Here is a 14262-nt window from a genome sequence, read left to right on the forward strand (position 1 = left end):
GGTTTACAGCGTTTAACAACAGAGCTCAGCTGTGTGGGATCATCCCCTTGCACTGTTCCACCTTGTGGGGTGGGAGTAACCTGTATTGCCTCTGCCTTGCTCATGTACAGACATATGTAGGTGATCCTGCAAAATGGTCCATGCTACAATTATGCAGGGGACACCCTCCTCTGTTTCTGCTTAGAATCATTTTGGGTCACTTTTGAATTGTATTTTTCAGCTATATATGGATCATTATATGTGGTGCTGTTACATACATGCTTCATCATGGAACAAACGCTCCTTTATGATTGTATGTAACATCAAGACCTGAAAGGATGATATAACCCTTATTCATCCTTATTAATCAACAAAACCTATGCTCACACTCTGCCACTTGCACCAACAAGAGTGGTGGCTTTCTAGCATCCAGGGTTTGCACAAATATAGATCACAGAGGAATATTTCTTTGGTGTTGATCTGTCCCCATGGTGATGAGCATGTATTTTTACAGTATAAAAAGCTGTCAAAAACAAGAACTTGCATGCTAAATATTATTCAGCATTGGAGTTTGCTAGCTTGCTAATTGGTTGATATGGTGATATTTTTTTTTTTTTTTTGAAGGCTGAAAAAGCAGAAGGATTTATCAGACTTCCAGACTTCAGTGTGGATCGAGCAATTGAATGCAAAAAAAAGCAGTAAGTTTATCTCTTGTTCCCAGTTTTGCATGATTTTTACAACATTGCAAGGAATGAATCTCAGTAGTCTTTGACAACAAAGCTGTGGGGAGTTCTTTTGTGTTGTATAAATAATGAGATATTAATTGAGCTACTGAAAGGAAACCATATTGCAAAAATATTTTTTAAAAATCTCTGCCAGATGTGCTTTGCTAGGACTACAAATAAAAAAAATAGATCAGTGTGCCAAATGCTTTTTTTTTAACTCCTTCTTTTTGTACAGCCATTATGAGTAAGCTTGTAGTCTGTCTCAGATAGCTCCTCTTAGTTGAGGAGGTCAGCAGTGGTGCAAGTAGTGCCACTTCCCTCCAAGCTGAGACTGTTCTTTAGGCTTCTGTGGTACAACTGAGCTTGGGCTGTACTTGAAGCCTTTGGTTGTGCAGGGAATAAAACCTTTGTTTAGCAGGGTGCATATTTGAAAATATTGTTTCCAAACTCCCTATGCAGCACTGATTTCCAGCTGCTTCTGAGCACACTTCAAAGGTTTGGAGGGGTGTTGCTGTTGTTCGAAGTTATAAAGCTCAGTATGATTTTTATTGTGTCTCCCTCAAGAGAAAGCCTTCATTCTTCTGTTCGGGTCTCATGCTGCAATTGCTGTAGGTGTTCTTGAGGTTAACTGTGGGCTGGACTCCTCCAAGGAAAGGGGGCAGCTATTTTGAATATGGGGCACTCCATTTTGTTTTCTCAGAGGAGAAGTTGAGTCACATAGTACAGAACCATGAGAAAATGTCTTTCACTTCAGTGGCTGTTGGCTGGGAGGGAAATGTTCTCATCACTTGTTTGGATAAGTTAGGGAAACCAGTACTGCTGGGTCAGCTAGGGCCCAGTCAACTATGTGTGTGTGCTTCCATGGGACAGTCACCTAATGAGGTACAGAAGAGCGAAGATACACAATCTTAGGCTTGGACACTATGTTTTAGGTAAAAAAGGCACTGAAAACTCTTAGTGGTGGATATTCAACTAAAGCATAGTTTGGGGCTGAGACCCACAGATTAACTATTGGAGGTAGCCAGGGGACTAACTCCATTTTATTTGTTTCACACCTACCATCTATTTGCCTCTTTGGTCCCCCCTAAAACTTGTCTTGGAAAAGTCATTGAAGAGTCAGTCACTGTTTGCCAACTGTGTGCCACTTGTGACTTTACTGTGTCACATGTCCCTTCCCGCAGCCATCAGTTTTCCATGCTGTGGGGTCTTAGCCTGATTAATCACTCATGGAAGCTGTTCAGTGCCTTGGGTCACTGCTGGTACTTCCTCTGAACTTTTTCAGGCTTGCTTTAATTTTAGAGCTGGAGGAAGCAAAACTGCACGCAGTATTTGAGGTTTAGGAATGCAACAGAATTATGTAATGAAACAATGGAAGTCTTTTTTTTTATTCTTTATTCCTTCCTTTTTAGTTCCTGTGGTTTATACTCTCTGAATAATGTGTGGCCAAGGAAGTGAGCTAAAAAGAGATTAGAGTTTTAAGGGAAGAGCTGTATGGATGGACAAGTTAATCTGGACTAATACAGTGGAGTGAATAGATATTTTAAATAATTAATTCAGCTATTATTTTTTCTTTCTTATATAAACTAGTTTTCTTTTTATCTCTTATATTTTTCTTTTCCTAAAGTGCTATTAAGATCAGCCACCCACAGATCAAGACATTTTATTTTGCGGCAGAAAATGTTCTGGAAATGAACACGTAAGTAGGAGTGACTGGTCATGTTTCATCCTGTCTTATGCATGAGAACACCCTTTGAAAGTTCATTCTTTCACTGTCAAGTGGTTATTGACAAAGTTATTTGGGGAATTACTGAGTCTGGTTTGTTTTCTGATAGCTGAATGGAAGGAAACTGAAGAAATTTGTTCCCTAATGATACTTGAAATCAGAATCATATAATTAACCCAATTTTGATACTAATCTTCCCAACATTTGCTGCTAAAATTCCTTTCGATAGAGAGGTGCTAAGATTTAATAGTAAGTTCATCACCTTGGGAGAAGCGAGGGCTTAATATAGTTTTGTCCCAGAAGTGAACCAGGACTAGAATATAACAGCGTCTGCATTCAGAGTAGTGCAAAACTGTTGCAGTTGAACAATCCTCATGACAGATCAGAAATTTTCTTTCCACAAATGCCCAGCAGAAGAACAACCAGATAGTTATTCTATTAATGCAAGAAGTAAAAATGGATATGAATTCTGCCATTTTGGAAGTCACAGAGCTATCAGAAAGACATTATTTTATACTGATCCAGATATATCTCATATCTTCTTTGTCTTTTTTACTTCAGATTGCAGTCTATTCACAATGCTATTGCATTAAATGGCCAAATACTGGACACAAAGTGCTACAATTTAAATAGGAAGGGAGATCCTATGGTAGTCAGCTCAGGATTTTAATGATGGCTCTGCTGTTGATCTTTATGAGATTCTTCATAGGTCATTGACTATTCTTTCCCTCTATAAATAGGAGACCTCATGCATATTTACTACAATAGAAAAGGAGAGAGTTTGAGAGAATGAGTGTGACCTCCTGAAAGGCCTATAGATTCAGAAATGTACAATACTACAGTAGTGTATGTGCATACATATAAATAAATCTGTACTCTATAGATGTATGCAGGTTAATATAGAAGGAAAGAATGCATTGCCCTTTGAAACTTGGAGAAGCATGGAGCATTCTGGTGGGGAGATAACCATCCATTTCCGTATTCCTGCATTTCCTACCAGAGCTCCTGAATGGAGTGACAGTTCTTGAGGCAGATAGGGTGAGGATGACTGAGAATGAGGGACTGCTGGACAGGAGTGTTTCTATAGAGAGAGTAACCCTGGTTGAGAGCTAAGAGATGGAAGGATGTTTGGAGAAGGAAAATTAGAGCTAATGGAGGACATTAGTGAGTGTTAACAGCCAGTTTGTAGCCCAGCTGGAAATTCTCATGTGAGACATGTTTAGTCTCATGGGAGTCAGTGATTGAAACCTACACAGGTGTCCCAGCTCTTATGCCCCCAGAATGATTTTCTTCAAACTCTACTTTTTGTGTAAATTTCATTTTGGCTTAGAACTATTTCACCTAGTGTTAAAGCAGCTTGCACTATGCTGCACTAATTTCTCACTGTTGCAGCTGATGATGTTTTCCTTTGCAAAGTATAAAATACATGCATTTAATACATAAAGTACGCACATACTCACGCATATGTCAAAACAGACTAAAAGACGTCTGTTCTCTTGGCTCCGGTCCTGCAAATACATATGTGAGTGGCTCCACTGAACTCACTGGAGCATTTGTGTGTGTTGAGTTACTGGCATGCGTCAATGCTTGAAGGATCATGACCTTTTGTAACTCTTCATGCATGTATCTATATGTGCATATACCTACATGTATATCTATTAAATCAACGGTGGATTTATTAATACAATCATTTGCTTCATTAATTTAGCATATACTTGCAATTGTCATGCACACATGAAAAGTAAAGGCATGCTGACTAGCTGCATGCATTTAGCTGGCCAGTTGTACATAGTTGTTAGTGACTTCTCTTCCGTTGTCATTAATGAAGTCCTAGAATTTTTTTAGCAAATCTTTTCTTTTGTTAAGGTGGGTTTTCATTTAAAAAATCATTCTGTTGTGATTAACTGTCAGAAAAGAGTCAATAAACCACTCTTACAGAAATGACTTTTTCTGAGTTGTTAGGTGGCTCTATTGTTCATACTGCAGTCTAAAACTGTAGTTACTTTGATCTTGCTAGCAAATTTTCTATAGCTTTATTAGAACCAAGATAAAACAAAATGGGTTTGGGTTCCCCCCCCCCCCCCAGTAATGAATTTTAATTCCTGTCCCTCGTACAATCCCTATTCAGGCTTGAGTTTTAATGTGAAAGGCTTGAGCTTTTTCAACCGTTAGTTTCTTAAAACGTGGATAGATCGGAATGATATACAGACAAACACAATACACAAAAAGTATATCTAGGGGATGTTTTTAGCTCTAGAAAAATGCAGCCTCCTAAAAAGAGAAATTAAAAAAAAACATTACTAGTAGCTTAAAGCAACACAGGAAGTAAGACTTACTAAACCTGAAAGGACATAGGAAGTTGAAGAACAGAATATTATGGTCAAAAAGTCTGGTTTTAAATGACTCAGATTCTTAGATGGTGATGCAATAGTTTTGGCCAGGCCATCTGACATCATCTTCTACGGCTCCCATGCCTTTGCTTCATCTGAGGTGAAAGGTGACACCTCAATTACTGGACTAAATCACTGACATGGTGATATAGCACAAATACTTTTCCTTTAGCTTCCACAAATGCAACTCCTTGGTCATCAGTAGTGCTTTTTTTCCAGGATCAGGTAAAGAAGACGCCCAAGGCAATTAATCCTGCTCACCACAGGGAATATTAGTATTCAGATAACTGGTGTCTTTCTAGAAGAGGATCTAAGAAATAGAAAATTTGACATTTTGTCTTCAGACTAATGAAAATAGATGTGGTGATGTCGAACACAACTGAAAGGAGCAAAACTCTGTCTGTCTGAGGAGCATGTAAGTACCCCTGACTATATTCCCTCTGTTTCAAACACAGGTGGCTAAGTAAGCTGGGGATGGCTGTAGACCCTCAGGCACCAAACGGGAAGAATGAGGAAGGTATGCTCCTAACTGGTTTCAGTGTGTAACTACATTGTGTTCTTCACAGTTTTTGTTTGACCAAATTTTTGTCAGCTATTTTCTTTCTTTTAAACCGTCATCTTGAGTCTGTCTGCTGTCTGAGCTCAGAGAAACCGCAGTGACCTGGCACAAAGTAATCACAGAAAAAGAAAAAATAGTGAGAAACAGTGTGACTGAGGGAGACACTGTGATCTTGTGAGAAGTGTATAACTACTTTCTGGCAGTTTGCTGTCTTGCTAAGCCTACCAAGTGTGAAGAGAAACAGCTGTGCTGCTCTGGGTTTTGAGCTGGTGACTTATATTACAGGAGCTGTACAACAGCATAGGAGCTTGCAGACTTGGGAACAACTTGTGCACTGTAGACTCATCCCTAATATCTCGTCCATTCCTGGACGTTTCAACAAGATCAGTGTAGGGGAACAATGGGATGGTAGCACTATTCTGAAGCCTACAATTTCCTTCAGAGCCAGGCTCAGGAGTTCATCAGGAAATGAGTAACTTTAAAAGTTCCCAAGAAATTTATTTATTGTCTTAATTTGCACATTGACCTAATAGAACTCTTTGATGGGAGTATACCTGTGTTCAAATCACAAATCTGGGCAGAAGACAAAGCAAGTCACCCGTCAGGGCAGTTGGAAAAGCTGCTCATGGGGACACATGTGCTGGGAGCGGATTTAGAAAGAGAAGTGTTTTGGGTAGTATTATGTTACCAAACCAGGGATGGACTCTAACATGAGGAATATGTGCCATCATTTGGGCTTTTGACCCTCCAGTTTTAGAGTATTGGTACTCAATGCCCTTTTTAGAACTGTTCAGGTTGTGAAGGACCTGTCATTATGAAGAAAAAGCTGTTTTTTGCAGTAGTATGAACACTTAGGTGATGCAGCCTGTTTTGTCTAAGCACTGAAATGTTCCTCTTTACGTCCCTTCTGCTTTTTCCCAGAATTCAAGATTGTGGTTTATGCCCATGCTTGGGACATGTAATTCCATTATTGATTAGTTTGATATGGCTTTGTTTATACTCTGGCTTCATTTATACTGTACTATTAAAGGAGCTTTGGGGCTGGTAAACACAGATACCACTGACTCAGCATGTCTCATCAATTTATTTTTTTTCAGTTCATGGTTGTTTTTTGTCAGGAAACTTGTTAATTCCTACACTGTCTAATTCCTCTTAAATGCCTATGTCCTCTTTGAGCCCAGTTTTGTGTCAAATCAGTTTAGGATAAAGGGCTATATTCAGTATTAGGCGGTGTAGCAAGAACTGCAAGGTAATTGTACTCAGTGAGGAAGTGTGCAAATATGTTGTCCATGTTTTCACAAAGGAAGGGATTGATGGAAAATGAGGATGGCCAAAATTTTATACATGAAAACAATTTTTTTAAGCTTCAAAAATTGTAGTATTTGTTGTATTGGCTGAATTGAGAATTATAAAACAATACAAAATTAGCCACTCCACTAATCTTAATTAAAAAAAATATGACCAAAAGATACAAAATAATCCACTCAATAACCTCTGCAGCTAGTTGTCTGATTACCCTTCAATAACATAACATAGCCGAGATTTCTTCAGGTTTTAAAGCTAGTGGCCCATCTCCCCTTCAGAAAAAGGCCTTCTGATTCTGGTGTCAAACACCTCCTTGTCTTTTCACGCATGTTTTGTCACAGGTGATCAAGCAGCTGTCTTGAGTGTGGGTGCAGCACCCACTGATGTGCCTGGATGGATGTGCCCTTGCAGAGGCATTGCTGTGCTTCAGAAAAACGCTGTCAGTACCCACAGTCACTTCTGTTCCTGCTGATCCGGTTTTCCCCTCTGTATCACACCCCATAATTCTTCAGAAGTCTTGTCGCTTGTTATGACATCTCTTGTGTATTCATGTACTTTTTATGCATTTTAACACCACCACCCCAACCTCAGTTGCTTATTTAGAGTATCAGAAACAGCTGTTGATTCTTTTTAGGGTCTTCTATGTGCCTAAAAGGGGGGCCGTAGAAACAATAAGCTTTTTACTAGGAGTTACTCAAAAAGGCATAGAGTCTTAGAATTTGATATAGCCCTTACTGCAGCCAGTCTCAGTTCTTTATGCTTAGATGTGCCAGCACATATTTCCAGTAAACAGAATAGCAGCTATGCTATTCAAACAGTATAGGGAGAAAAGGTAATCAATCTCTTTGCTATCAGTGTTAGAAAGTTCTCTCTCATGTATAAAATTCTTCTCTCTTACAAATTTATTCCCCTCACTTTGTGCTTATTAAAACCCCTAAATGACATTCATAAAAATAAAGTGAGTGGGTATTAATTTAACTACAAGATGAGCTCATCACAGGTGATTGCCCAGAGACCGTGCTAACACACTTCATTCTAGTAGTGTGAACCCCTGAAGCACAGCTCTGACAAAGTACTCCCAGAACATAAGCAACCCCTGCCCCCTGGGGCAAAGAGCTGGACGGTTGCTGTTAGCTGCTCCTGGAGAGCAGAAGCTGCTGCCAGCAAAGGGAGGGAGCGGCAGTGCAGAGTGCTGGATCCTGGGGAGACCGCAAGGGCAGCCTCTGTTCTGGTGACCCTCGGCGCTCACTCATGTTGTCCTCATTAAGCTCTGGCTTTGTCTTCGCAAACTCTGGTGTCCCCAGCTCAGTCAGGTGGGGATGGGTGCAGTCACTCTGTGCATGTGGTGTCAGCACTTGCTCCTGTAAAGGTTGCACATGTGCTGGGAGATTTAGCAAAGGAAACCCATCTTTGCGGCCTTTCAGTACTTAAAGGGAGCCTGTAAGAAAGATGGGGACAAACTTTTTGGTGGGGCCTTTTGCAACAGGACAGGGGTAATGGTTTTAAACTAAAAAGGGGTCAATTTAGCCTAGATATAAAGAAGTAATTTTTCACAGTAGCAAAAAGCTGAGACAGGTTGCCCAAAGAGATTGTAGATGCCCAATTCTTGGAAACATTCAAGGTCAGGCTGGATGGGGCTCTAAGCAACTTGATCTAGTTGAAGATATCCCTGCTCATTGCAAGGCGATTGGACTATAGGATCTTTAAAAGTCCCTCCCAACCCAAACTATTCTATGATTCTATGATCTTGCCCAAAGTTTACAGGCAGGTCTTGGGAATAGGAACCACCAACATATTGCCTCCATTTTTCTGTGTCTTATCAATGATTATCACTTCATTTAATCCACTTTAAAAAAAAAATGGAGAAAATGTTTTCACCTGCTACACAGATAGGTGAAAGAAATAACAGCATGACTGCCTCTGCTACATATCAAGAGATATACTGAGTTTCAGTTTGTTTTTTTGTTGAAAAACGAAAAACAAAATAAAAAAAGGAAGATAAAAAAAGATAAACGGGTTGTATAGCCCTGCAGTATTTTGTTTTTACCTCTGCACATGTACTGCCATGCTGTATGTCATGCCTATGTGGGTTACTGTGTGATGACAAAAGACAAGGCTGCTCTGTGGTTTCCAAAGCATGATGGGAGCAGTCTGTTTACTACAAAATTGCATCCAAAACCCTAATACCTGTTGCTAGCTCCAGGAAAACTTACTGGTTACAAAGATTAAGGAACTACCTCTGCTACTTGCAACAACTCTCCCTAACTTCTACTATAAATGAAACTCTTGCTTTAAACACTGTAAAGAGAGGAAAAAAACCCCACCTCAAACCTGCCCGTGAAGCTATCTAGAGCAGTGTTTCCTGTCATAGCAAATTAACACTTTTTTTTTAATTAAAAAAAAAAATTTTAAAAATGTATTGCCATTAAGTAATGTAGTGTTACCACAAGTGGGTTAGGAGACACTGACTTGTTAAAGTGTGGTCCTCAGTCCAGAATATCCTGCTTGGTGATCTTTGGTTACCACAGCATTATGAGGAATAAATGTTTTGATCTAACTCTTTTGCTCATTTTCCATGTCTGCCTCAGAATGTTACAGCGAAAGCGAACACGATGATCCAGAAATAACGGACACGCCACCTCCCCCCTACACAGTCCAGCCCTCACCTCCTCCCTTGGTAAGTGTTCCAGTAATTAGCCTGTTTCTTGTTGCAGGTCAGTTGAAACAAAATTCTCTTGAGGTGGTGCACTTTTAAGAATAACCTACAACAGTGTCTGGAAATGTTCATCCTGTGTGCCTGTGAAATGTGGATGCACTCACTGCCCCTGTCCTATGGCAGAGCACACAGTTATCACATCCTGCACTGCAGGGAGTTTCACACTGTAAGAGATCAGCTCCTTCCAATGCAGGCATATTTGTCTTGCTGGAGAAAGGAAGGTGTCTACCTCATACACACACTTTATATTTTCTTCACCAGATTTTCAACACACTGCTATAAGCTACTTTTTCATAATATTCTCTTTTTTTCTTTTAAATCCACCCTGAAATTTCTTTCTTTTTGTGCCCCTGGTAGCATCATCCAACAGCTTTGTATTTATTTATTTGAGTGAGCTCTTTCTAAGACTGCTGAATTTGAAACCGCTTCTGTGGCAGTGAAGAGAAGTGAAGGGAAAAAGGCCTCTTCTAACAGCAATAAAATCTGTTCTTTTCCTCTACCTCTGAAAAATAGACTATGAAAAAAGAAAATAGGCATCCTTCCAAAATCTATGCATTTTTTCTTTCTAAGTGTAGCATATTTGCCCATAATATTCCTTCCTGTCTCACTTAATTTCATAAATTAGAAAAAGCACTATGCAGCCTTGTGTCTAATCAAATTGACTCACCTAATTATTAGCCACATATTGTCCTATTCATCTTGTTTCTGTATCATCGCTTTTCCCAGTGATCTCAGCTCTCTTATATGTGCTTTAAAATGGGAGATTTACTTAATTCTTTGTCTAGAAATCTGGTTTGAGGTGGTAATGCAGCCCAAATAAGGAATCCTGAGTTCAAGCCTTTTCCTTCACTAGCTGAAAGTTAACATCGAGAGGTGCGCAGTAATATACTAAATAATCTCCTTGCATCTCAAGGAAGGGAAGTGTCTACTGCCTCACTGGTATGGTACAGGTTCCTATATGGTACAGAGGCAATGAAGCAGTAGCAAATCTGAAATAGACAGATGAGCTAGAGAAACTTGTGTGATGATAGGCATTAATAAAAGGAGATGTCATACACAGGGCTGCCTGTCTGAAAATCTTTAATTAGCTCACATAAAGCTGGGAATGTATGTCACACTGTCACCCACTTACCCCCCTCTGTTTCAGTCAGATAAATCAGTCTTCACTTCCTCTCTTGAAACAGTTGTGTAATGTTTATCACTGTAAAACAACCTGTCTAGCACTTGTGGGGTGCAGGGTGTTCACAACCGTGTAGAACGTGATTCTTTATGGCCTGTATTAACTAGACGTTAAATGTGGCTGAGTGGCTATAAATATCAGAGAAAATAAGAACTCTGGCATTATGTCTCCAACAGTTATTCTGGGCCAAGGGTCAATAATAAAGCATTTGAATTTTATACCTCAGTGTTTTGCTTTTAAGAGACTGTAGATGTTTTTTCCGTCTGCTCCCCTCTGAGCGAATGCTCGCATTTTTCCAGATGATGAGTTTTAAACAGGTGTTGTTTTTTAGTTTTCCGTTTTTCTGGCTTCCTGCTCCTTGTTGGTCTGTTGCTGAAGGGGTGATCTCTGGTTGTCTCCTTTCCATAAGCTCCTCTTGAGTGCTGGCCTCCACATTTTAGCAGGGGACACGCAAATTGTGCAGGCAATTGTGCAAATGCTGAGGGGTCCTGTTTTCTCAAGCTTTTCCTTAAAGATTATCTTCTCTCAAGCCTTTACCTTTCCCAGCTGATGTCCCTTCTTATCCCCAGCTTAAAATCCCTTTCCCTGTGGACAAAGGTTAGTGTCTCCTGAGCAAAGTTGTCATCTTTTCACCCCAGAACTGGCCACTGGAACAAGCTCCAGTTGCTGTGGGTCTGCCATGTGCTCAGCTTGCTTACAGAGTGAGTAGGAACAGCTGGGTACCAATGCAGTTGTGTTTGACTGCAAGTCAGAATCTTCTTTTGAATGCCCAATTTAATGTCCCTTTCGTTTCTGGACAAATGCTGGAGCAAGGAAACCATTGGGAGGATTGGGAAGGCACAGCTTCTGTGAGGAAGTCAATTCCAGAAGTGGAGCCCATGATTACCTCAGCGAAGGCTGGTTAAATATTGCTTGTTGCATGTTTATTTGTTGCAGAGTTCTTGAACCAAGCTGTGAGGTCCCAAACATGGTAATGTGGTGGATTTGGGTTGATACTCTGTGGGTACAGTACAGTTGTACTCTGTACAACTTTTGGTTGGCCTGGTTTAATCTTCTCAAATTGCAACTGGAAGTGAAACTCAGCCCAGCATCAAGAATGCCAGAGGCATTGACTAAAGTTAATTTATTTTTATTATTATTTTTTTTAATTGCACCTCTTCCTCCTGAATGCAAAGCCATTTTGCAAAATAGGAATTAGGAGGCCTGGACATTTTGGAAAATCAAACAAATGTTGTCTTACACAGAAAGGCCTCAAAACTTCTTGAAATCAACTCCAAACTGAAAATTATTAATCTGGAAACTAATAGACACCCAGGAGGAGGCTCTGTTACATTTTAGAGCAGCAAACATTTTGCTGTACTTCTAGCATACAGTTTATACTGGCTGTTCTATTCTCTGCTGGCTCAAACCATTTTGAAACTTGAAAAAAGTAGTGATCATGAGCTTTCCATGTTCATCCATACTTTTGTGTACTGTGGAAGAAAAAAGCAAGTGAGGAACAAGTAAATTTTAGCATCTGTAGGACAAAAGTTAAACTGACCACCTGCATTACTTTGTCCATGTGTGAATGGATTTACAGTTCAAAAATCAGCAGATATGTTGAGACAATAGATTGCAGCAATCCCCAAAAAGCAGTCGAGTTGTTTAAGTCATAATTTTTCTCTAAAACACGTCTAGAGACTCACTGATCTCCAGTGGAATGCTTATGATCTGCTTTTTAAAATATCCCCAAATGGATATTTATTTTTGTATGGATGATTGCAAAAATTCCAAAGGAACGACTCCAATAAGTTAAGTAAACATTTTTCATGCCAAAGAAAAAAAACAAAACACAACACATACGTAGAGAAAAAGAAACACCTTCTGGCAGTCATTTATTCTCACCCACATTTTTTATTTAACACACAATGAAAATGAAAACAAAAATATATTCCATTCAGTGTAGCACAGTTTTAATTTCAATAGCCTTTTTTTTGCATGGAAAAATGCCAGAAAAATAGAGGTGATATCTAACATCTTCTTTTCCTGGCTTTGAACAGTTGAAATTAGACCATTCACACCATAAAAGCACGAGCCTTTACCGTTCAGTTGATCTACTTGACTTTACAAATACTTCAAAAAATTTGTCTTTGTGCTACGTGCTCTTAGATGAAATGCTTAATGTCACCTGTGTTCCCTGTGGGTGTTTTTAGCACTCACCCGTATAGTTTGTGATGGCTTCTGTCTGTCCTTTGCTTTAGGATGCATATGTTAAGGTTTCCATTTTAAAAACAAAAATGCACCAGAAACACAGTGTTGTACTTCTCATAAGAGGAACATAAATGTCTGAGTCCTGCCATGTTTGGGAAAGTCTTGGAGGAATTGTGAAAGAATTAGAGAACTTAAGACTTCTGCGGAACAGCCGAAGGCTGGGGTTGTTTAGCCTGAAGAAGGCTCAGGGGGAACCTCATCGCTCTCTACAACTACGTGAAAGAAGGTTATACTGAGATGGGGCCCTGTTTCTTCTACGGCACCTGCAGTGAGAGGACTAGATGAAATGGCCTTAAAGTGAGACAGGGGAGAATTCAGATTAAATGCTAGAAAATTTTTTTTCACTGTTAGAGTGGTCAGGCATTGGAATAGGTTGCCCAGGGAGGTGTGGAGTCACAATCCCTGGAAGTGCAAGAGGCACCTGGATCTGGCGCTGGGTTATGTGTGGTTTAGGGATTGCAGTGGTAGTGCTGGGTTGGTAGTTGGACTGGAAGATCTTAAAGGTCTCCTTCAACTTTGACGATTCTATTATACTATGAATGGCCTTGAAAATTTACAAAAGTGAAGAAACTGTTATAAACAAATGGTACCCGCAATCTGATACTGGTCTTCCTCGTCTTCTGAATTGAGCAGTAGTTATATGATACAGCTGTATTAGAAACACAGGAAGGCAAATCTACTTTGTTGTTTTTAATGTAAAAAGGAAGTATACATTACGGTATACAACACTGAATTGCAGAACTTTATATATCATGATCAAAAAAATTGTCACTCTTGGTTTGGTTTATTTGAATAAATCTTAATTTTGGTTTACCAGGTCATAAATAGGTATTCCTGACTGCTCCCTTTATTGTGTTTGCAACTTGTCCAGGTTTCCCTAGCAACACCTTCTCAGTGATTTCCAATACTTTGTCTAGTTATCGTCTGTTTTACTCCTTGCACAGATCTATTCTACATATATATTGAGAACATAAACTTGCCAGAATTGTGGTCTATCAAGTGTGGTATTCTGATACTAGCATTGGCCAGTAGCAGATGACTTGCAGAAGGAGTAAATTTCTGCAGTAGCAAGAAATCTGGCTTTCATATCATGATGATCTCATCACAATTTCTGATAGTTTCTGCTAAGAGCTTCACTATAAGGCTTTGTCTTTCCTCCTCTTCCATTACTTTATTTATCACTGTCAATTGATTCTGTTCTGGATATTTTTGTGTATATTTGTGGGTTTTATATGTATTACTTGTATATTTGACTCTCTTAGCTGGTCTCTTCAGTGGTGTTTGGTGGGGAAGAAGTAGCCTAGTGATAGTTCTTCCTGTGTGAGTTGGTTTTGGTGACCAGACAATAGTACAAATCAATCAATGTAAACTTCTAGTGTAGACAAAAACCTGGGTGCCTAATCACTTGACTGGGAAGCTAAATACTTCTCAAAAC

At 39.6% G+C, this 14262-nt stretch overlaps 1 protein-coding gene across 3 annotated transcripts in view; it reads left to right on the forward strand.

The window, feature by feature from the left end:
* Nucleotides 1-14262, forward strand: part of IPCEF1 (interaction protein for cytohesin exchange factors 1) — an 85375-nt gene that overhangs the window by 55906 nt on the left and 15207 nt on the right. For all 3 annotated transcript variants that reach the window (XM_039387378.1, XM_027716947.2, XM_027716946.2), the window contains 4 exons: nt 604-677; nt 2329-2400; nt 5273-5334; nt 9270-9358. In XM_039387378.1, the coding sequence (XP_039243312.1) occupies nt 604-677; nt 2329-2400; nt 5273-5334; nt 9270-9358 (297 nt within the window). The remainder of the gene's footprint in view (nt 1-603; nt 678-2328; nt 2401-5272; nt 5335-9269; nt 9359-14262) is intronic.

This window comes from Pipra filicauda, unplaced genomic scaffold (assembly GCF_003945595.2).
Source record: "Pipra filicauda isolate LSUMZ 115617 unplaced genomic scaffold, ASM394559v2 scaffold55_size4083901_pilon, whole genome shotgun sequence".
In the NCBI taxonomy this organism is placed as follows: Eukaryota; Metazoa; Chordata; class Aves; order Passeriformes; family Pipridae; genus Pipra; species Pipra filicauda.